The following is a 21,608-nucleotide window of genomic DNA, read 5'->3' on the forward strand; positions in this document are numbered from 1 at the left end:
ATTTTTCTTTTTTAGTAGTTTTCAGCAATTGTTCTCCAGCCTCTTTGTGCGTTGGCTGAACCCTTGTTGTGTCTACACATAACAGAAAACGTTTTTAAAACATTAAAAAAAAAAAAAAAAAAGGACAGATTGCTAATAGCAACCTGTTGCAAAAACACATTTTTTTCCAGTTTCTTTAGTTGAATCTATGAAAACGCCAAAGATAACACAGTTTGACAAGCAAAAAATATAATTTTCCAAGCAGGACTATCACTCAAAAACTAGGCATACAAAATTCCAGGAAACTGGACATGGTCATGGTCATGTTCTTGAGAAGTTCTGGCTTGTGATAAAGGATAAAGGTAGTCATACCTAATATTCACTTTCAAGCTCATTAGAATTGTACAAATGTTGCTTTTGCCTTGTAAACTGTATTTCTATATATGTTTGCACATGCTTTAATAAATCAGTGCACCTATTTCATATTTTTATAGCAAAATACAAAGAAATAAGGGGTGAGCCAAGGCTTCTGCAAAGTCTGTACATTGAAACAGCCTAAGATCCTTGAGTTTTAATCCTGTTGATCACGTAATTGGACTCACGAGCATCAGCTCGGTGACATCTGCAGTGTGTTAGCGTTTGTTGTTAAATTAACCTACATGCTAATCCTATTATCAGGAATTATCATCAGAATGTCAGCTCCATTTACTGAGCACTGACCATTAACAGCTTGTTTGTGAATATTTGTGAATTAATTTGTGATTTTTCAGCTGTGTAAAATAACTTCAAAAGAAAAAACAAATCCAGGAATATATTTATTTTCTACAATCTTCCAGTTTCAAGGCCAACATACAAGAGAAAACCAAAGAAAAAACACATAAGAGTGATTCAATAGTTACATTACTCTTGACTACTACATTTTAAACAAAGATTGACCCTTGAATAAGATGACTGAAACATTCCTGGCATAACCACTGAGGAGTCAAGTAATCAACTTAAGAAAATACTACATAAACACAGCACACACACACGCACGCACACAAATGACTGTCTGTAAAACAACCCCAAACCCAGAAAACTGCAAACATGAAAACAATTCCCTCTCAGATAACAAATGAGCAACAGTACAAAATAAGTTTTTTCATGAAATTCCGTTGAGTTGTCAGAGCTCATTAATGAATAATTAAATCAACTTATTATTATTCTGCCAGAAAAATGTATCCTACTTCATTAGGCTGTGTTGTGAGCAGTTGTGAGTATGACTTATAACATTACAGTCTTCTATATTTGACCTGTGATATTTCACATTATTACATTAGATGCATATAATCTATACAAAGTGAATTTAATTTGACTCTTGGTTGTATGGCCTTGTATTCATGATTGTCACCTTTAAGTACTTTAATCTGACAAATAAATGTGGTGTTTTTCATTACTGTCATCTCATACGAGCCGCTAGTGCATGGGCAATTATTCATAGCCACATCGCAGCTATTTATAGACACTAAATGGCAATTATTGTTGTAATATTCAGAAAACTCATAAAGAATTAGAAGACAGTTATAACCCTTAAAAGCACGTCTGCTGAGGTTTTCATGATTTTGTCTAATATATTGTTGCTTTTGCAGACCATTAAGGTTTCGGGTTTATAGCTAAAAAGGTTTATTGCACCAATTAAGGCTTCTGTGATGTAATGTTATTGCAATATAAGGCCTCACGGTCGGATATTCTACAAACATCGATTGAGAAAACCCCCCACAAGTCGTTATGCTACTTCACTGAGATGTTCTACCGCAAGCTGTAAAGAAATGTTGAAAATCTAAAAATAATGAAAATAAAGTAAATCATAAATTGTCTACAGAAAGAGTGTGTTTAGGGCATCTTTGTCTGTGGTTACTGTGGGTGCAGTGTTCTGCAACCTGACTGTGCATCTTTTATATTTGTCTGTGTATAGCGTTGTGTTGTGTCTCAGGACGTAGACCAAGCTTTTGACTTTTCCCTTATCTTGTGTGTTGCGGTTCACTTGAGGAGGTTCTGAAGCATGGCGGTAGCGTATGTTGGGCGGGCCTGCTTGTTCTCAATGGCTTTCTTCAAGTACTGAATTCCATCACAGCGTTCCCAGATTTCTTCAAACTGCCTGGGCAGGATCTCCGCCCCTCTCTTCCGGGTCAAACCGGTCTCCTCCAGGCTCAGCTCACACATCTCCATGTCGTCTTTGCCTGAGCAGCCAAAGGGGAAGGTTAAAGATTTACTAGCAGTGCATTCACTTGGACACTTGACATCACACAGTTTTAGCCAGAGTCATCTATTTATTAAACTACCACATGCCCATGCCCATGCTTGGCGTGTTTGCGCTGCTGGCAGTGAACTGAAAATGATACAGTGCTTTTATAAGGTGTTAAAGGTGCATAAAGAAAAGGAATGGGCCGTTTTAGCTCATTGTTAGGTGGTTGCTTGGCAACGTGACGACGTTATATCATATCATGTATAATTTAACTTTTGTGGAGATAAATGAGATGCTACTGTCGTGAAATAAAAGAATAGGATGCTTTCATATGGGGTTATAGGTGCATAAAGGCAAAAACAAGTAAATATAGCCTGATGGTAGATGGTTGCCATGCGAGCTAGCTTACAGTGTTATAATATATTATGTGTAACTGCTGTTCTTTGGCTATAAATTTGATGACACTGTGGTGACATAAAACAGATATGATGCTTTCATAAGGCGCCGTAGGTTCATAAATGCAAAAAACAGCTGGCTGCAAATCATTTCGTAGGCAAGATGACAATGTCTGACAGATAATGTCATAATATGTGATTATCAGGGACCTAACGTATATACTTGCCATATTTGGTTGCTAAACTCCTAATCATACATTAGTTGGCAGCCAAAGAAACAAACAAATAAAAACACAAACAGAGAGTTCATGACTTCCAGGAAGATCATGTAGAGCTAAAATAGCGAATAAATGTGAACTGAAGATTTTACTTTGGAGAAACTGCATTTTTTCATTCCTTCATGGCAACTCGTAGACTAAACCAGTGCCAGAAGATCCAGAAGATCAGGAATCCTCACAAGATTATAAAAGGGATATAACAGAGAAATCTGCTGCACAAAATGCCCAAAACAAACACATTTCTTGAAAGTATTTTATTAATCATGTACATCACAATGATCAGTGGCACTGAACTTAAGAGTCTCTGAGTTAAATTACACATTTTTTTACTAAAATAAATCAATCAACAAAAAAAAAAAAAAAAATTTATATATATATATATATATATATATATATATATATATACACACACACAACAAATGTAACTGTTGACTCACCTGCGACCAGCACGATGGGTTGTTTGTCTGGATGAAGCTCCATTTGTCTGGCTATCCAGGGCCCATCAAAGTGGGCATACCACCAGCCCTTCTTTTTATTCTGGGGATCCTTGTACTGGTCAGCGGGTCGGATAAAAGGAATGCGGAAATAACGCTGCTGCCGGTTCATGGCTACCTCTTGATGCTGGGTCGTCATCGGAGGAGCTGGGTTCTGTTCAGCTGTAGTGACACAGTGCAATCATTAGAAAAATTAGTAGTAGTAGAGGAGATGGTTTTGTACTTTCACGGCAACAGCTTTAAGTATTCACAACAAAGAACCTGTTATTTTGGCTTATATTAATGTAGCTTTGTACTAGCTTTGGTAAAAGACGAGAACATGCTGAGTGGGACAGGAAACAAAGAATACAGCTTTTAAAACATACAAGATCAAAAAGGAACAGGGATGCCCCATGTAAACACTACAGGGAAAGGCTGGGAAAGCAGCTTTTAGCCTTTTATGAAGTGGTCTTAAATAAGACCCCTGCTACATCAGTACAGGCCAAAATCAGGATCCAAATATAAGGAAACAAAGTAAAGCTTTTAAGAGCCATCATATCAAAAGAGAAAGGCAAGAAAATATAGTAAAATTAGAAGCAACATCTAATGTTCCCATTGTCCACAATCGAATATGTGTTTTTGAAATGAACAGGAAGACAAATGTAGTACGACTGTGAGCTTTCAAGGAGCCGAGTAACACTTGTTTGTGTTTTGTGGCACAGAGTATGCTTGGTTGAATTGAGAAGGAAAGCAAGCTGTCATACTAGCAACATGGCTGGCAGTTATTTGCTAATTAGAACAACCATTTTTGACAGAGTCGGACAGAAGGTGGCTGAATGTTTAGGCCTTGGCATTTCATCTGTTAACTGAGTGTTGGAAAACATAGGCAGGTTATCTGTGTGCAGGTCACACAGGCGGGTCTCTGCCAATAAAAGTGAAGGGCTGAGGTGGAGAAAATAACCTGCAGTAAGATTTGCATTAGTGACTGTTTATTACAGTACTCATATACAGCGTATGGGAGGGTGCAAATTTATGCTCATGTTTAAAGCAACTTTCAGCTGCTCCCTTATTGTCGAGGGGTCGCCACAGCAGGTAGATCTGCATATTTGATTTGACAGATTTTTATGCTAGATGTCCTTCTTGATGCACTCCAAACAGATTTGTGTCTCCTCTTGGGAACAAAATGGGAACCTTGTTACTCAAATGTGTAAACCACTACACTATGGAGCCACGTACAGCACACTTAGTGGAATTATGAAGCAACAGAACACAATATCCTTTACTAACCATAGTCAGTGACACATTTAGGAGCCCTCAGATCGCTCCCGTCATCATTTTGTTTCTTGTTCTTGGATTTCCATGCATGATAGACCTTCAAACGACGGTGAAACTCCTCTCTGCAGGCTGCCAGCAGGTCAATGTCTGTCCCCACAACATAGCATCAGTAAGCATGCATGAAATCAAAACAATCACAAATTGGCAGAAGAATGAAAGAGAGAAGAATGAGCGCCTATTTTTATTTAACACAGGCTGGTTTAATCTACATCTATCTTCTGTTTTTCAACAGAAAATCCAAATCTGGAACAGATAAGTCACAAATTACCATTTTATATAGTTTAAGAACCAGTAAAGACATCCAGCAACTAGTTGGCTGCCAACAGTTTCATAATGCCAGGACTGAAAAATTGAACTGCTATTTCCAGAAAACATTGTGTGTGCATGTCTGTGTTTTAGGGTGCAGCATGCCATCTCAGTGAAGAAAACATTCAAAACCGACAGCGCCTTTAGTGAGCATCGGGCTATAATCAGTCAGTTTTAAAGCAGAGTTTTTTGTTGGTAACACCACCGATCCCATCAAAGCAAATGGGTTCCACAAATTAGCCAGATGTCCTTGGAATCCCATCGGGGATAACAGAGTGCCTAACACTGATCAGAGTACTGTATACAGTGGCAGTTATAAAGATGTTGGCATAAAGGCATCTGCTTTTCATGCTGACTGAGAAGAAGGTTGGCTGGGAATGACTAGAAAGAGTAAAAGTCAGCCATCCTCCATAATGATGATAATTTCCTCTCTCTCTAACAGTAAAAAACAAGTCGATGAGCCATAGCAGCTGTGGGAACATCCTCACATTGGTTTTTTTTATGTTGCAGGGAAGACATCTTGTGTTCTCACTCTCTACAGCTGCAGTTTTAGCTTTTTAACAGCCACTTTGGCAACTCGAGGAATGACTGAGAGTGCAGATGAAAAGCGTGTGCAGAGAGAGATGGTACCCCATGGTTTTGTGTACCAGAATGGCCAAAACATGAGCTGATGCAGAATTATTTAATGTGGGGGCTGAAAACTGTAAATAATTTTGTGATGAAACCTCCACTGAAAAAAGCGACCTTCAATCAGGGCTTTAATAACTAAATGTGCATTTGACGGTTGAGTCAATGTGCAGACACTGTTTTTTGAGTGAGGTGAAACTGGGTGGGTTGAGGATTTCTCACCACAGGATGTGTTGATGACATCTCGCAACTCAGCATACTTCCACTTGCTAAGGTCGTACTTTTTCACACCAGCAGCAGCTTTGGTTGCCTGCACCTGAGGACCCCTATGGCAAGGAACAGATGAGCGGGGGCGAGAGGGAGCAAAAAAGAAAAAGAAGGTGAGTGTGAAGACAGGTAAGTGTGACAAGGTGGGACTATCAAGGGATTGGGAGTTGTTACTTTCAAATATGATTCAGGTTTAACATTTTAGGGATGTGTCAAAACAGAAAAAGCTACTTTTAACAATAAATCAGAAAATAATGAAAAAAATTACATATGTACTTTAAAAAAAATATATAAAAAATTACTAAGATCTAATGTTTAAATTGCAGAAAGAATGGCTGAACATTTGCAACCAGCAGATTTATTAAGGATACCAACCTTAGTGAAAAAATGAAACAATCACTTCACTTCTTATAAACCTTCCTCATTGTCTCAGCTGTTAAAATTCACATTAGGAGCCAGACAGCAGGGGAGCTAAAGAGCAGAGTTCCACTCCGTTGTGGAAGAGCTTTTGTACCAAATATTTCTTGTGGAACTTTGAGTGTATTTAAATTTATGTAAAAAAAAAAGAGACATGAATGAAAAACAAAGTGTAACTGTGCACTGCTTTAATAAACAACTACTAAGTCAACTAATGGCAATTGATGGTGTTTTAGCTACTTAACAGACTATTGCAGAGCTCTTATCTCATGTCTCCAGCTTCCCTGCTGAGTATAGGCGGCTAATTCAATAATACAAAGGATTTGTCTCCTCTATTTACAGTTGGCACAACTGTTACTGTCTCTGGGTAGAGGATTGCTGATCTATGAATCATTTACTAAATTACCATTACCATTTAAGATTCACACAGACTGCAAAAATTAAACTGATTTGAGATGATGATCAGTGCTGGCTGAGACGCGTGCCAGTGTGTAATGGTGATAAACCAGAGGAAAAAAGGTTTTACTTCTGTTGCGGAGAGAAAAAAAAGCTGTGGAAAGGATGTGATGCCCGGGGCTTTGCTTCTGGCAGAATGTAAATGTGAAATGAATCCCATTCCCCATTCAGGAAAAGGAAGACAGAAGGAGGCTGTGATCTTTCCAATATTCTTTAGCTACTAAGGTGGCCATGCCAGCCAATGTGCTTACCTCTACTGCACAAAATCGGCCTAATCTCTGTGCTAGGCACATGCAAAACATGTGTCTCTCTTCCTCTAGTTGGTTGCCAGAGGTCACCTGACTTACAGGAATAGTTAGAGTCTACAACATGGGCTCTGGAGCCAGCGCTGACATAAGAAGCTTTTCGATCCAATGTAATTTGTGCTCACTGAAAACTACAGGTAAAAGCGCACATAGGCTATTGAATGCTTTCTCCTAACATTAAACACAATGTAGCTGCAGAAATACAGTGATGCATATTATATCTGAAACACCCGAGCTTTATTTAGGACAAGGTTTAGAGGTATAAGGAGAGCAGAGATAGAACTGTTAAACTTTCAGCAGTTTATGTAAATGGATCTGTTTTTCACTTCCCTTTTAGCTGCACAGTGCTGTATATTTACATGGGATGTGCAGTTGTTCCCGCAAATAACCTCAAAATGCAGTTTCCTGCTCTGTAGCTACACAAAGATACTAAGTGTCCTCATATAGAAAGAGTGAAAAGTGAATGAGAACGTGATTTTGAATACAGCTTGTTTGAGTACTAAACATTTTATATTAGTATTAAACATTTTGGGAAAGATAAATCATATTTAGGTTAAACTTCTCTAACTGAAAACACTCTCAAAACTAGAGAATTAATACAGTCCAATTTTTTTTACCATTGAAAACTTTGTTTGTTAAGAGCCGCTGACACCACCAGTTAGAATACAGAGCGACAGTGGAGTAAGTCATTCTGCCACAAAATTATAAACTACTGTACGCATGCAAATCAGAACCCATCGCTTAGGACAGTATGTTCAGTCTGTGTGGTACACCAGCACTATGAAGGCTGCAGTCATGGTTTAACCCCTGCAGAAACAAAAAGATCCGATACTGCGCTCATCTGACACTGATGATTTAGTGTGCCATATTAATTTATGGGTAATTATGATTACATATAATGAATTATCTTCTGATTCGTGTTAAAATTTGCTTTTGTAAAAGAAAAAGCAATCATGCAGATCATCAAAAAATTAGACTGGAGCGCTTTTTTCAGAATGAGGATTACAGATTTGTGTGTTGTTTTTGCATCATTGCTATAATCTTGCAGATATTTTAAGCGACTTAGCGATTCAGGACTACGACAGCGATTAAGCGAGTAAGGGAGTTAGTGAGTGAATCACTACTGCTGGTGTTAGGTACACTTGGACACTGGCAGTTACGGAAAGCTGCGCTGATATCTTACATGGCTCTGGCTGAGGATGAAGAGATAGGAAGATCTGAAAAAAACTCATCACTGGGAGAAAACACAGCAACAGGAGAAAAGGCAGTTACACAAGCAAACTGACGTCAATAGTGCTTATTTACTGTACCTAATACATCTGTATGCAAATGTGGGCACTGTGCTTTACATATACATTACCTGCGCAGGGCTGCATCCATCTGGCTTTCATCAGTTATGAGCTCGGCCTCATTCTGAGCAATTCTCATGGCTAACTCCCTGTCTCTTCTCTCCTGCTCGAGTACGGCAGCACGTTGGGCCTGCTCCTCACGTTCCTGAGCCAATTGGATTTCAAGCTCGGCCTGTAAACGGACACATAAACACAAAAGTATCGTAACACAGTACTTAATTCATCTGCCTAATGTGTCGGTAAACCTAGCTCCAGTCAAAATACTATAATACTAATTATATTATAATACTATTATATACCAGACAGCACAGAGATGTGTTTGCCCAATGTGCCCAAGCCTGATTAGACTTATTTATCCACTTTTTGGGCTGCTAATAAAGCTTTAGTGGTTATTTGTCTAGACAGAACAAAGCAAATAACTGAGAAACATTCAAAAGTTGGGAGATTTTTATAGACTTGACCCAAATTCAAAGTCCAGGTTTTTATGTGTTCATTTTTTCATTTTAACTAGCTAAGAGAAAGCTGTAACATAAATCAACAAATCAATAAATATTCATGTATATAGGCTGCATAGTGTGCATTCTTCTCCTGTGTCTTATTATAGAAAGCCTCTAATGAAGTCCTCATTGCATACTTTTCTCTGAGGAGCTTTAAATATGAATACCTCTCCAGGTGAGAATATACTGCATTATTCATATTGTAGGGTGGCAGCTGTGTTACATGACCAGAGTGAAGCACGAGGGCTGAAACTCGACTGGAGAACACCCGAAACAATAAATACTCTTTGGCACTGTCCTCGGGATTTTGACAATGTTTCCTGAATATACCAAATTGAATGTATTGTTTGTAAAATGAGGCATTGACTGACACCCTCATTCATTTCACAAGAAACACCAAGTTAAAAAAAAAAGAAAGACAGAAAAAGGAAAAGGAAATGGCTGCAGAAATTACCAAAGTTATTTGTGTTGAAAAATATTCATTATACAACAGCGAACTACAGGAACACCACATGGGAAGTTTTTGTCTGAGCGGTGTTCCTTCAAGAAAATAAGCTCTGCAGAATTGAAGTGAGGGATATCAGAATCAGAATCAGAATACTTTATTGATCCCTGGGGGAAATTATTTTTTGTTACAGTGCTCCATTATAAACCAACATAAACCAACATTAAGACAAGACAGACAATACGCTAACTATTGTGCTAGGGTAAGCTTTGTCATGGCTGAAAATAGCAGAGAACATAAAGCCAAATTCTATGAAAGTCACAGCAGACACCCATGGAAAGTTTACTGTTGAAGTCTGAGCTGTGGATCAAACCAGTTTTCCAAACAGTGTTCTTGGACATGTGGCTTATGACAGCCTGGTCTCACTTCTAGGGAAAAAAGTGCATACAGATGTCCAACTGGACTGGGGTGAATAAAAATGGGGGGATGGGTCAGGGCGGCTTTAGACATGAAAAGTAAGGAAAGGTGAGATACAAAAATAGAACTGAAAAAGAAAAAAATGGTGTAGCATCAAGGTCAGAGGAGAGAACAGATAAACAGTACTGAAACAAAAATCAGCAAACACATAGAGCTGGAAAAGATGGTAAAGTGGAGATGAGATTAAGGGGCATGATAATAAAACACTGGACAGCACAAGGTGGGATTAACTAGTTTAGTTAACAGAAACCAGGCAGAAGTGGAGTCATCAGTCAAGACCCTGTGGGTAATCCACTGGGAGTCCAACCAATGTCATGACCCAGCTGTTGCTGTAGGACACCAAACAGCAAATAAATGTTACAGCTGTAGACAGAGTTTGCCAGCAAGGGGAAACATTAGAGCCATTTCCATGGCTTTGGAGCTACATTATTTGGAGGTACATCGCTTTAGGTGTGTAATTTGTCAATTTTAACAAATTTGCTCGAAATCAAATATTAAAAATAGGCTTTTAAGGTGAAGCCGGTATATTGCTCTGTTTATTACACAGTTGTGTGAAAAAGAAGTTTTCACTCAGTGAAAAACTAAGTAACCATTACAGCTTCTATAGGAATTAAGAGCATAAGTAGCAGCCAGGTGATACTAATCAAATGCACCTCATTAACTGATCATTAGGAATTAGGAGCACTTCTATGAAAGCAGTGATTTTAGCATTTTGCTTTGTCTTTGTCTGGAGCATTCAGGTGTGTGTTAACACAACAGCACAAACCTTCCAGGAGTGGACCTCCCACCAAATTTTATTTTGGAATAATTAAGTTTGAGCCAAATAATCTTATGTTTGCACATAATGAACAGCTCCATATTTGGCACAAAAACCCAGACATAGCATATCAGCATAAATACCTCATACCAACTCTCAAGCACATTGGTGGAGAGGAGACAATTAGGCTACGTACACACTGCAGGTCTTAATGCTCAATTTCGATTTTTTGATCAAATCCGACTTTTTTGTCTGCTTGTTCACACTAAAAATAAAATGTGACAGCAAACACGCTCTAGTGTGAACCCTCAAAGCGGCCCGCATGTGCAAAAGAAGACGTCACACACAACGCGCTCTGTTCAGACCCAGACCAAACAGTACAGGGAGTGCAGAATTATTAGGCAAATGAGTATTTTGTCCACATCATCCTCTTCATGCATGTTGTCTTACTCCAAGCTGTATAGGCTCGAAAGCCTACTACCAATTAAGCATATTAGGTGATGTGCATCTCTGTAATGAGAAGGGGTGTGGTCTAATGACATCAACATCGTATATCAGGTGTGCATAATTATTAGGCAACTTCCTTTCCTTTGGCAAAATGGGTCAAAAGAAGGACTTGACAGGCTCAGAAAAGTCAAAAATAGTGAGATATCTTGCAGAGGGATGCAGCAGTCTCAAAATTGCAAAGCTTTGAAGCGTGATCATCGAACAATCAAGCGTTTCATTCAAAATAGTCAACAGGGTCGCAAGAAGCGTGTGGAAAAACCAAGGTGCAAAATAACTGCCCATGAACTGAGCAAAGTCAAGCGTGCAGCTGCCAAGATGCCACTTGTCATCAGTTTGGCCATATTTCAGAGCTGCAACATCACTGGAGTGCCCAAAAGCACAAGGTGTGCAATACTCAGAGACATGGCCAAGGTAAGAAAGGCTGAAAGACGACCACCACTGAACAAGACACACAAGCTGAAACTTCAAGACTGGGCCAAGAAATATCTCAAGACTGATTTTTCTAAGGTTTTATGGACTGATGAAATGAGAGTGAGTCTTGATGGGCCAGATGGATGGGCCCGTGGCTGGATTGGTAAAGGGCAGAGAGCTCCAGTCCGACTCAGACGCCAGCAAGGTGGAGGTGGAGCACTGGTTTGGGCTGGTATCATCAAAGATGAGCTTGTGGGGCCTTTTCGGGTTGAGGATGGAGTCAAGCTCAACTCCCAGTCCTACTGCCAGTTTCTGGAAGACACCTTCTTCAAGCAGTGGTACAGGAAGAAGTCTGCATCCTTCAAGAAAAACGTGATTTTCATGCAGGACAATGCTCCATCACACGCGTCCAAGTACTCCACAGCGTGGCTGGCAAGAAAGGGTATAAAAGAAGAAAAACTAATGACATGGCCTCCTTGTTCACCTGATCTGAACCCCATTGAGAACCTGTGGTCCATCATCAAATGTGAGATTTACAAGGAGGGAAAACAGTACACCTCTCTGAACAGTGTCTGGGAGGCTGTGGTTGCTGCTGCACGCAATGTTGATGGTGAACAGATCAAAACACTGACAGAATCCATGGATGGCAGGCTTTTGAGTGTCCTTGCAAAGAAAGGTGGCTATATTGGTCGCTGATTTATTTTTGCTTTGTTTTTGAATGTCAGAAATGTATATTTGTGAATGTGGAGATGTTATATTGGTGTCACTGGTAAAAATAAATAATTGAAATGGGTATATATTTGTTTTTTGTTAAGTTGCCTAATAATTATGCACAGTAATAGTCACCTGCACACACAGATATCCCCCTAAAATAGCTAAAACTAAAAACAAACTAAAAACTACTTCCAAAAACATTCAGCTTTGATATTAATGAGTTTTTTGGGTTCATTGAGAACATGGTTGTTGTTCAATAATAAAATTATTCCTCAAAAATACAACTTGCCTAATAATTCTGCACTCCCTGTATTGTTTGACTGATGGCCCTTAAAATGAAGACTTGTTTCGGACTTTACGTTTCCCAATTTTACTTAAAGTTATAAGGTTATTTTGTTATTTACATATGGCCTAATAATTATCCTTATTGCTGTTTTAGAGAGGAGCGGTGCTTCAAAGGATAGTTGCAGATTTCTGTCAGAATCTGCAGATTATACAGTACAAATAAAATGTTCATGTTTCTCCAACGTTGTCTTCCCAACAGTTTCACTGACATCTACACTAAATGGCCAGGAAGCGTTCATGATGTCTTCTCGGGCGCTGATAATCGGCATCTGTCTTGTTTCAGTGACGTAAAAGACGGATTTAATGCGACATGACCATTCAAACAGCAGTCGCTTTCTAAAACATCAGATATGTATTGGATTCAGTACCACATACGAAAGTGACCCAGATTGGATTTGAAAATATCGGATTTGTGCCGTTCACACTGTCATACCATGATCGGATATGGGTCGCATAGGGTCAAAGAATTCGGATTTGATGCGCTTTCACCTGCAGTGTGAACGTAGCCTTAGAGCTTCTTTCATATCCACACCTTGCAGTCATTGAGTTGATCATGAAGTCCTTTCTATTTCAAAGTCTTCTAGGGTGAAATCTGAAACCATCTACCTTACAGCTAAAGCATGGCCCAAACTAGATCATACACCAGGGATATAATTCTAAGCACAGCTGCAAATTTACAACAAAATGAAAAAGAAAAGAATCATGGTGTTGCAATGGCCCAGAGCTCAATCTGATTGAAATGCCATGGCGGGACATTAAGTGATTTGTGCAAAATGAATGCCTGTAAACTTCAATGAACTGAAGCAATGCTGTACAGATGAGTGGGCCAAAATTCCTCTACGGCGATGTGAGAGACTGACAAAAACATACTGAAAAGGGTTACTTTAAATTATTACACAGGCAACTGAATCACAGGCAGTACTTAATTTTTCACAGGACTTTGAAAACTTTCTTTTCACACGATTCTATGAGTGCAACCAGTAAAGCAATATGTCTGTGAAGGTTCTCAGTCATCCAGGTCATCGTAGTCAAAGGAGCTTGCAAAGAAAAGCGTCTGGACTTCTTTAAGTTACTTGAAGACGTTTCACCTCTCATCCGAGAAGCTTCTTCAGTTCTAAGGTCAAATGGTGGAGAGTCCCAGATATAAACCTAGTGGGAGTATCCCCCCACAGAGGGACAAAAGGACCCCCTGATGATCCTCTAATCGCCTGAGCCAAGGTGTGAAACTGGGTGTGGGTCCCAATCAGCCAGAGTTTCGGGTGTGTTCATTGTGAAACCTGGCCCCACCTTATCATGCGAATTCCTGAGGTCAGATGGCCCAGGATGTGAGTGGGCGTTAAGGCGTCTGGGAAGGGATCTCAAAACTGGATTATAGATGGAAGAGAGTTGGTGTCGTAAACCCCCGCCTCTGTTCAAAGATGGTCGCTCACCAGTAAAGCACTATTTTTTATTTTAATCCAAGGACTGAAATTGTCTGCCACTGCAGTGGAGTGCAGGTCATTTATAAGAAGCTTAAATAAAAACTGCAAGGCTTTCATTAAATTCATTCAGTGGAGTTAAAGGAGAATTTTGAAGAAGTTAGTAGTTGTTAGTTTTCCAATTTTTACGTTTTTACTTTTCAACAGAAGAGCATGGAAGTATTCAATGGGGAAATTTTCCAAACCTGCATAGCCTTGTCCTCTTCCTCTCTCTTTTTTCTGTCCTCCTCGTCTTGCTTTCTTTTCAGCTCCATCTCTGCTTTCCTAAAATGTTGAGACAAAAAGGAAAATCAGAATATTTACTAAAAACAACATTTCTGAAAGTGTCAAAAAATGTTTCCTCCTCAGGCTGATTGCTCTAGAGGCCAGTGTGCCACATCAGTGAAGCACAGACCCCACTTTTGTCTTTTATTGTCTTTTGAGTCACAGTTGTTTTACACTAAAACTGTGTTTAATAATCACATTTTGGTTGCTAAACGATTGAGTGGAGTTGAACATATTTATTTTACATCTAACCTTGCAGCGTTTTATCTGTGCTTCTCAGGAGAGCTGTTAGAGCTCTGTGCAGGACTAGCTTCCCTGCAGCTTTTATTGCACTTACGCTTTTTTTGGCCAATTCAAACATTGTCTGCACTTTACCCATCTGCTCTTCTTTGTACTCCACTCTGTATGAAATGAGTGGACATAAATTAGACTGTTAGTTTTTCTTCTTCTGGTTTCTTAGTGTGGAGTAGGGGATAAAAGTTTGTTTCTCCCAAGGCAATACTAGGAGAATCACTGTACATTATACACAAACACATATACTAGTAATTTTGCACTTAGCACTTACAGTCGTCTCTCTTCTTCCTCCTGTTTGCGTCGCTGCTCTTCCTGCTCCCTGCTCTTTCTCTCTTTCTCCATCTCCTCCTCGATGCATTTCAGCCTCTCACTCTCTTCTTCCTCCTGCTTCTTCTTTTGCATGGAAGCAAGCAGCTGCTCTGAACGTTTCACCAGTCCTTGATACTCCGTGTCAATCTCCTTCCTGGTCATCAGTGTGGTCTAGTCGTTCAACAAAACAGCAAAGGATGATTGCAAAGGATAAAGTAGAAATACATGTCTTTATTCAGCTGTTCAACCATCAGATTTTGGGCCTCAGGTCAGAGTGGAGTTCAAACATGGCTCTCACAATGTATTTATCAGTAATAAAAACTGATCAAATGCCGATAGGATGTTAGCAGGCTAGCATGAGTGTGCTAGAATGAAAATATGCCCTGTGCTGATTTATCGGGGCGATCGTGGCTCAAGAGTTGGGAGTCCGCCTTGTAATCGGAAGGTTGCCGGTTCTCGGTCGTTGTGTCCTTGGGCAAGACATTTCACCCATTGCCTACTGGTGGTGGTCAGAGGGCCCGGTGGCGCCAGTGTCCGGCAGCCTTGCCTCTGTCAGTGCGACCCAGGGTGGCTGTGGCTACAATGTAGCTTGCCATCACCAGTGTGTGAATGGGTGGATGACTGGATGTGTGAAGCGCTTTGGGGTCCATAGGGACTAGTAAAGCTCTATACAAATACAGGCCATTTACCATTTGAATCATAAAGAAGAGTCACAAATGCCCACACTTTTCTGATTCCATAGCACAACCATCCCATGTGGCTACAAGTTAGACACTGACTGACACTGTGTGTACATGTCACTTGAGTGCCACAGCCACAATGCCCACTTCTCCACGCACTTGTCAGACAATCAGCAGGGGGAGAAGAGGTCACCATATTGTGCACATTCATAAGAATGAGCCACTAACAGCATCACAGGGAGGGAAGATGACAAGGTCTTGTCCCTATTGTACAATGGTCTGATTGACAGGCACTGGCATCTCATGCATTATTCACAACGAGATGTCGTGCCATAAACAACTTCTACATACTTAGAACACCGTAAGTGTCAACAGCAAGGGTGTTAATAGGCTAACAAATCAACATTAGGAGGGCAGAGTGGCTTATTTGAATAGAGGGGGGGGGGGGGGGGGGGGGGGGGGGGGAAGAGCTAGCAGTCAATGGTTCTTTAGTGTGAGTCAGGATACTTCAAGGAACCTATGAGCTCTCTAACTTGTTAATTAGATACAGGCCACTACCAAAGAGAAAATCAAAACTACTGGAGAATACAGTGCCCAGATATCTGGATGATTTGCTGTACCTAGAGGGTCCAATAAGGTGGGTGTTTATTGCACGGGGAGGGCAACAAACAACCCCGCTAAATTAAATTATTGGAGAGAAGAAGAATCTTGCTCTACAAGCTCTTCTTTTTAATCCTCAGGTGAGTGAAAATATTGATTCTGGAGGATAGAATGAGAATGGCCACTGCAAGACAGACTATAGTGTATAACTCCAGGATGAGGTCTTCGTCTAAAAGAAGACTGTCAGTGCCACAGAGCTAAAAGTCTGCATGCAGGTAGCAATATACAATAAATATGAGGCAGTAAGGCTTCAAACAATCTATCTGATCTGAAAAATCTTCCCTTACTTAAAATACATAGTTCAAAAGAACAAAATATCCCACATACAGTACATACAGAGAAAACTCAGAGTGTATTATGCTTTGAACCAAAAATTAAAAGTCCTCACCTTTATCTTCGCTAACAGAGCATCTATGGCGGCAGCCAGCTCCTGAACTTGCTTGGCCATCTCCTGTTTTCCCTCCTTCAGCCCATTCACCACCTCATTGAACCTTTCCATGTGTTTCTTCAGGTTTCGAACCTTCACTATACCATCGATTCTGTGGGCCGTGATAAAAATGCAGACTTGAGTATATTAAAATAAGTAAATGAGTATATTACTAAGAAATGAAAGCATAAGAGTTTTATTCTAATGACCGCTAATAAAATAACCCTGTTAAAGACCTCATTTAGTCCAATTGAGGAAAATGCATTTTAGTTTTCTCTCTTTTATTACATCCCTCATTTATGTGAAAAGAAAGTGATGCCTTTGCATTTTAGCACTTGAAAGGAATTAAAAGATCAATGAATGTTTCCTCATCTTTGGATTCATTTTATTTGCATATTACACATGAACTCAATTCTCAGTTCTTTTGTGGAACTGATGATATAAATGTGTGAATGCCAGCATAAACGTTTCCTGTGCACGAACTGCCACTCACCCACTCTCAATCAAAATCTCATTGCAAGGAACTATCTGAAAACGCATGTACAGTGAGACACTTCCCATATAGTGATACTCCATTTCTCCACAGTCCACTGATGACTTTTTAGATTGATTTAAACTTGCTTGATATAGTAAAGCCATCAAAACCTACTAAGTGTGAACCAGTTTCAAGAAAAAGCAAACTGAGAGTGCAAAGTGAAAAAAAGACAGCAAATGGCACAGAAAAGCAGAAATGATGCTGCATGTGTTTGTGGGCTTGTATAAGTTCTGGGTCCCAGGAACAGGAGGAGACTCACCGTGGCTTATGCTTCTTCTTAGACAACCACATGCGGACAGTCTTTTGAATCTTGATGCAGGCCACAGCTCTGTAACTCATCTTGTTCTTAACTAAAAAGAAAGAAAATACTTTTTCACAAAGCATAGAATCAAACCTACTTTCAATGATTGCATACCTTAAATCCTATATAATTTATATACATCTTTGTACTTGGTGGCATAACAATCCTGCTCTAGTAATAGGTTATGCAAGGACAAGGTTTTGAAGAATCAAATAAAATATGAAATGCAGTAGTAAAAACAATACTTTAAAAGATAAACACCAGAAAACCTTGAGAGTGAGCACTCGTAAAAACACAAACACTAAATCCTCCTTCTCTTGTGCTGTTTTGTAGCAGTGTATACACCTGAGACTGTCACCTGTCTGTCTGTCCTGCACTCTCTCTCTTTTTCTTTCTCTCTGATTGTGGAATAAAAGTATGAACATGTATTTATAAGTTACACTTGTGTTTGAATCCTGCACACATTTGATTTCCATGCGTGACAACTGCAAGTGTCCAGAGTGAGGACAGACTGAGGGACCCACTGCTGCACATCATTTGTGAGGCTTTGGACCCCTGATGATCCACCAGGACAAACTCAGCAGAGTGTGAGGAAGAGGAGGAGGAAGAGCCAGCAGCTGCTGACAGATGCAGAGAATAGACAGACTGTTCCCTGTTTGTGAAGGACTGCTAGAAAAGTTTAAAATAACTAATTATCTGTCCTGAATCAGTCTTATTAGGTAATGTTCAAATAATGTTATCATTCCAGTGTTTTCAGTGTGGGAGAAAGTACTCAGGGCCTTCAAGTTACACACTATGAAAGGCAGAAACAAGTTTAATATTCAGAAACCTAAAGTATGTATCAGCAGCAGAATGGACCTAAAAATAAATGTTTGTTTCAGTTCTATGAAGCTTTGAGTATTTTGGATTAGCAGTACTGCTGTGTTTGTTGCATCATATTGCTGTAATTGTTTATATGCTTTATATATTCTGAGGTAAGTTGATCTATAGTGTTATATCATATTCTATAAGGATGTTATGTGTTTGTATACTTTCTGCCCAGTTTGACCCATTTAGCAGAAGTCAGCCTGTTTAAGGCTCTGATATCTATTCTGTATGACATGGTCTGATTTTCTCACCCAATAAAGGAATATTTCATATATCAGTCTACTCTTCATTCTATCAGAAACAGTTTTCACAGCTCGTACATTTTCTTTTTACACATATATGTAAGCATTGAGCCAAATTTAATAATGCCAACATATTAAAAGAACAATATTTGTCTCTTATATATGATACATCTTGTCATGGTTCTGGGTCGGTGACCCAGTGTTTTTGATTTTTGTACTCTTATTTTTGATATTATGAATTATGACAGTTTGTGTTTTGGTTTCCCAGTGTTTATTCTGTGCTCCCTCTGTTTTCCGTCGTCCCTGCCTGTGTATCCCCTCTGGTGTAGTCAGGTCTCTGTGTTAAGCCCGCGTCTCTGAGTCTGTGTCTTTGCGTGTGTGTTTCCTGTTTTATTTTGAAGTTCCGTGTCTGATCTCAGTGTGTTCAGTTTACGCTTCCTTGTCTCGTCAGTTCTGATTTCCCCCAGCTGTGCTCTCCTTCTGTGTCTCATTCCCCTCGTTACTTCCCAGTGTATTTAAACCCTGTGTTTCTCTGAGTCAGTGTCGTGTCGTCCCTCTTGCTTTAGTTTGTTGTTTCCCAGTGTAGTTTACGTTGTATGCCCGTTTTTCTGTGACCAGCAAATAAAGCTGTGGTTTTGAGTTCATCCCTTGAGTCTGAGTCCTGCACTTTGAGTCCTCATCTCCTGCCTGCCACACGGCGTTTATCATGGTTGCTAGGCAACCTGGGCAGCACGATGGAGGCTAGACCGTCCCATTTCACAAGCCTACAAGCCTCGCACTTCCGGCCTCAGCGGTCTTTGAGTACGCGGCCCTTGAGGACCGTTAAGGCTGCGTACTTTAAGGAATTGGGATACAGCCATACATACATGTTTTGGTTTGTGCAACTGGTCCGTCGGGTTATTGTCTCCCCAGAAACATTTCTGTTGTGTTTTGTGTGCTTTTGCAGCATATTTCTTTTTGCAGCATTTTTCTTTTTGCAAGTGTTTTCTGAAGTTGCAGTTCGTTTGGCCTCTCAGGGCCACCGTAGCACGAACTACTATAATAGCTATTATTAATCAGCAGCAGTACACTATAAAAGGCTTTCTTTCACCTGCTCACCCACACAAACAAAGCAGCGATAACAAAATGAAGCACTGAAATCACAGGAAGGAAATAATGTCCAGGACCAGGGGTATAAATTTACTCAGGCCACTTATCCACAGAGTATGTGGTCAAGCAGAGGCAGCATTCTGTTATAGCTGCCATGTAATTTCATTTTATGCTTTTGCACATACACACAGAAGCCAGCCTGCACTTTGTTAAATTGTGGAAATCAATAGCTTGGCACTGACTGTAATGGTACAAGGAACTGCTTTTAGAATACTATTCAATCTTGCTGGAGGCTGCTTCATTTGATGTTCTGAAAGGAAAATCAGTGTAAAAGCACAAACCCAGGTGACGAAGTGTACGGCAGCACAAAGGGACTCTCTATTTAAGCTACAAAGAGGCTGCTAATGTTCGACAGTAATTTCATGTTTGTTCAGTCTCCTTAAAAGATGGTAAATGATTTCAAATAAACTACAGCAAAAGCAGAGGAATGACATAACGCAAAGAAAACTGAAATTATTTGACTACATTACAAATATTATTGCTGGCATATCTAAAGCTGGTTGGCTTATTTTAAATTCGTCACGAAATGAACCTACGTTTGATGACAGACAAGCAGCACCACTGGACCTTCTTCCAGAGGCTGCACACCAGCCACTTGTTGACTTTCTTCAGCAGCTCTGCGAGGTGGTCTGGATCAGACTTCATGATCTGGTCGAACTCGGCAAACTGGCGCACACACACAGCCAAATGTCAAGTTATAATTCAGTCAAATTTAGTATTAATGAAGATATTATGGCTAACAGATTCGTATGTAATGATCTACAACATTAATATTTTACCTTTCCGGGGCGGAAGAACACCCTTGTCAGTCCAAACTTGAAGTCCTTATCATTCAATCCTAGAGCTTTGAACAAAGCCTAATAGAAGAACAACATTCAATGACTCAACAATATCGTATAAGTGGAGGGTTTCAGGCTACTAAACTGTTTATATTTATTAATCATTTCCCAAGTGGGTCAGTGTGGCTTTTTTTTTGCATTGCAAATTACACAACTAATTAGGGTTTACTTTAAACAGATTAGCTTGTTGTTTAAACTCGACTGTAGACGCTGGATTTCTTCAGTGAAACAGAAAACTATTCAACTTAAGCCCACCTTGCAGAAAAGCCGAGGATTCAGCCGTGTAAGCTTATCCGGCATATACTGCTTATACATGTTGTAAAGCTCATGGAAAGGAGCCCTGGAGGGGAAGCCCCCCTGCATCAGGTCCAACACCGACACCATTCCTAATCATGAGAAACACACAAAGAGAGAAAGCAATCAGAAAAACACATCATCCCTGACGGGTAACATGCATGTATGTGAGAAAACCTCCATGCTTATCCAAGAGGGGCACAATAGCACAATCTACTTTAATGTGTTCTCATTCATAAAGGCTGTTGCAGGATTATATTGACATTAATTATTGAAAACACCAGCACCCTTTACCCAAATATTTTTTCTATCCCCCCTCTGTACATGTCCAAACCATCTTGAGTCTGTAACTTGGGCACTTCCAGCTAGGTCTCCTGCCTTTTCTTTAGTACCACCATCTCCAAACACCATAGCACATCTCACTATCATCCAGAAAACCTTTCACTCTTGCTGCTGTCCTTCTGTCATCCAATCCGCCCTTCCTGCACTCTCTTCTTCCCCTCTCTTGAGTACTAACATCCCAGATATTTAAACTACAACTACAACACCACCTTTCTTACGTCTATCTTCACCATTCCACCTGTCTCCCTCTCATCTGTCTTTCTTCTAGTGACGTTCATTCTTCTCATCTCCAAGAAGAATTAAACATTTCACAATATCATCTGCAAATATCACAATACATGTAGACTCCCACTTGACTTCAAC

The 21,608-nt window shown here is 39.9% G+C and overlaps 1 protein-coding gene across 2 annotated transcripts in view; it reads right to left on the reverse strand.

The window, feature by feature from the left end:
- Positions 1 to 439: 439 nt before the first annotated feature.
- myo6b (myosin VIb) overlaps positions 440 to 21,608 on the reverse strand; it is a 44,112-nt gene continuing 22,943 nt past the window's right edge. The window contains exons 21-33 of one of the 2 annotated variants that reach the window (XM_084914718.1): positions 20,865 to 20,995; positions 20,550 to 20,627; positions 20,307 to 20,436; positions 17,471 to 17,561; positions 16,638 to 16,788; positions 14,872 to 15,080; positions 14,228 to 14,306; positions 8,423 to 8,583; positions 8,246 to 8,296; positions 5,840 to 5,943; positions 4,637 to 4,771; positions 3,314 to 3,532; positions 440 to 2,198 (exon numbers count right to left, since the gene is read on the reverse strand). In XM_084914718.1, the coding sequence (XP_084770844.1) occupies positions 1,999 to 2,198; positions 3,314 to 3,532; positions 4,637 to 4,771; positions 5,840 to 5,943; positions 8,246 to 8,296; positions 8,423 to 8,583; positions 14,228 to 14,306; positions 14,872 to 15,080; positions 16,638 to 16,788; positions 17,471 to 17,561; positions 20,307 to 20,436; positions 20,550 to 20,627; positions 20,865 to 20,995 (1,739 nt within the window). In that variant the 3' untranslated portion in view covers positions 440 to 1,998. The remainder of the gene's footprint in view (positions 2,199 to 3,313; positions 3,533 to 4,636; positions 4,772 to 5,839; positions 5,944 to 8,245; positions 8,297 to 8,422; positions 8,584 to 14,227; positions 14,307 to 14,871; positions 15,081 to 16,637; positions 16,789 to 17,470; positions 17,562 to 20,306; positions 20,437 to 20,549; positions 20,628 to 20,864; positions 20,996 to 21,608) is intronic. The other variant, XM_084914719.1, reaches the window with a different exon arrangement.

This window comes from Perissodus microlepis, chromosome 19 (assembly GCF_051167445.1).
Source record: "Perissodus microlepis isolate ML-2025 ecotype Zambia chromosome 19, ASM5116744v1, whole genome shotgun sequence".
Lineage (NCBI taxonomy): Eukaryota > Metazoa > Chordata > Actinopteri > Cichliformes > Cichlidae > Perissodus > Perissodus microlepis.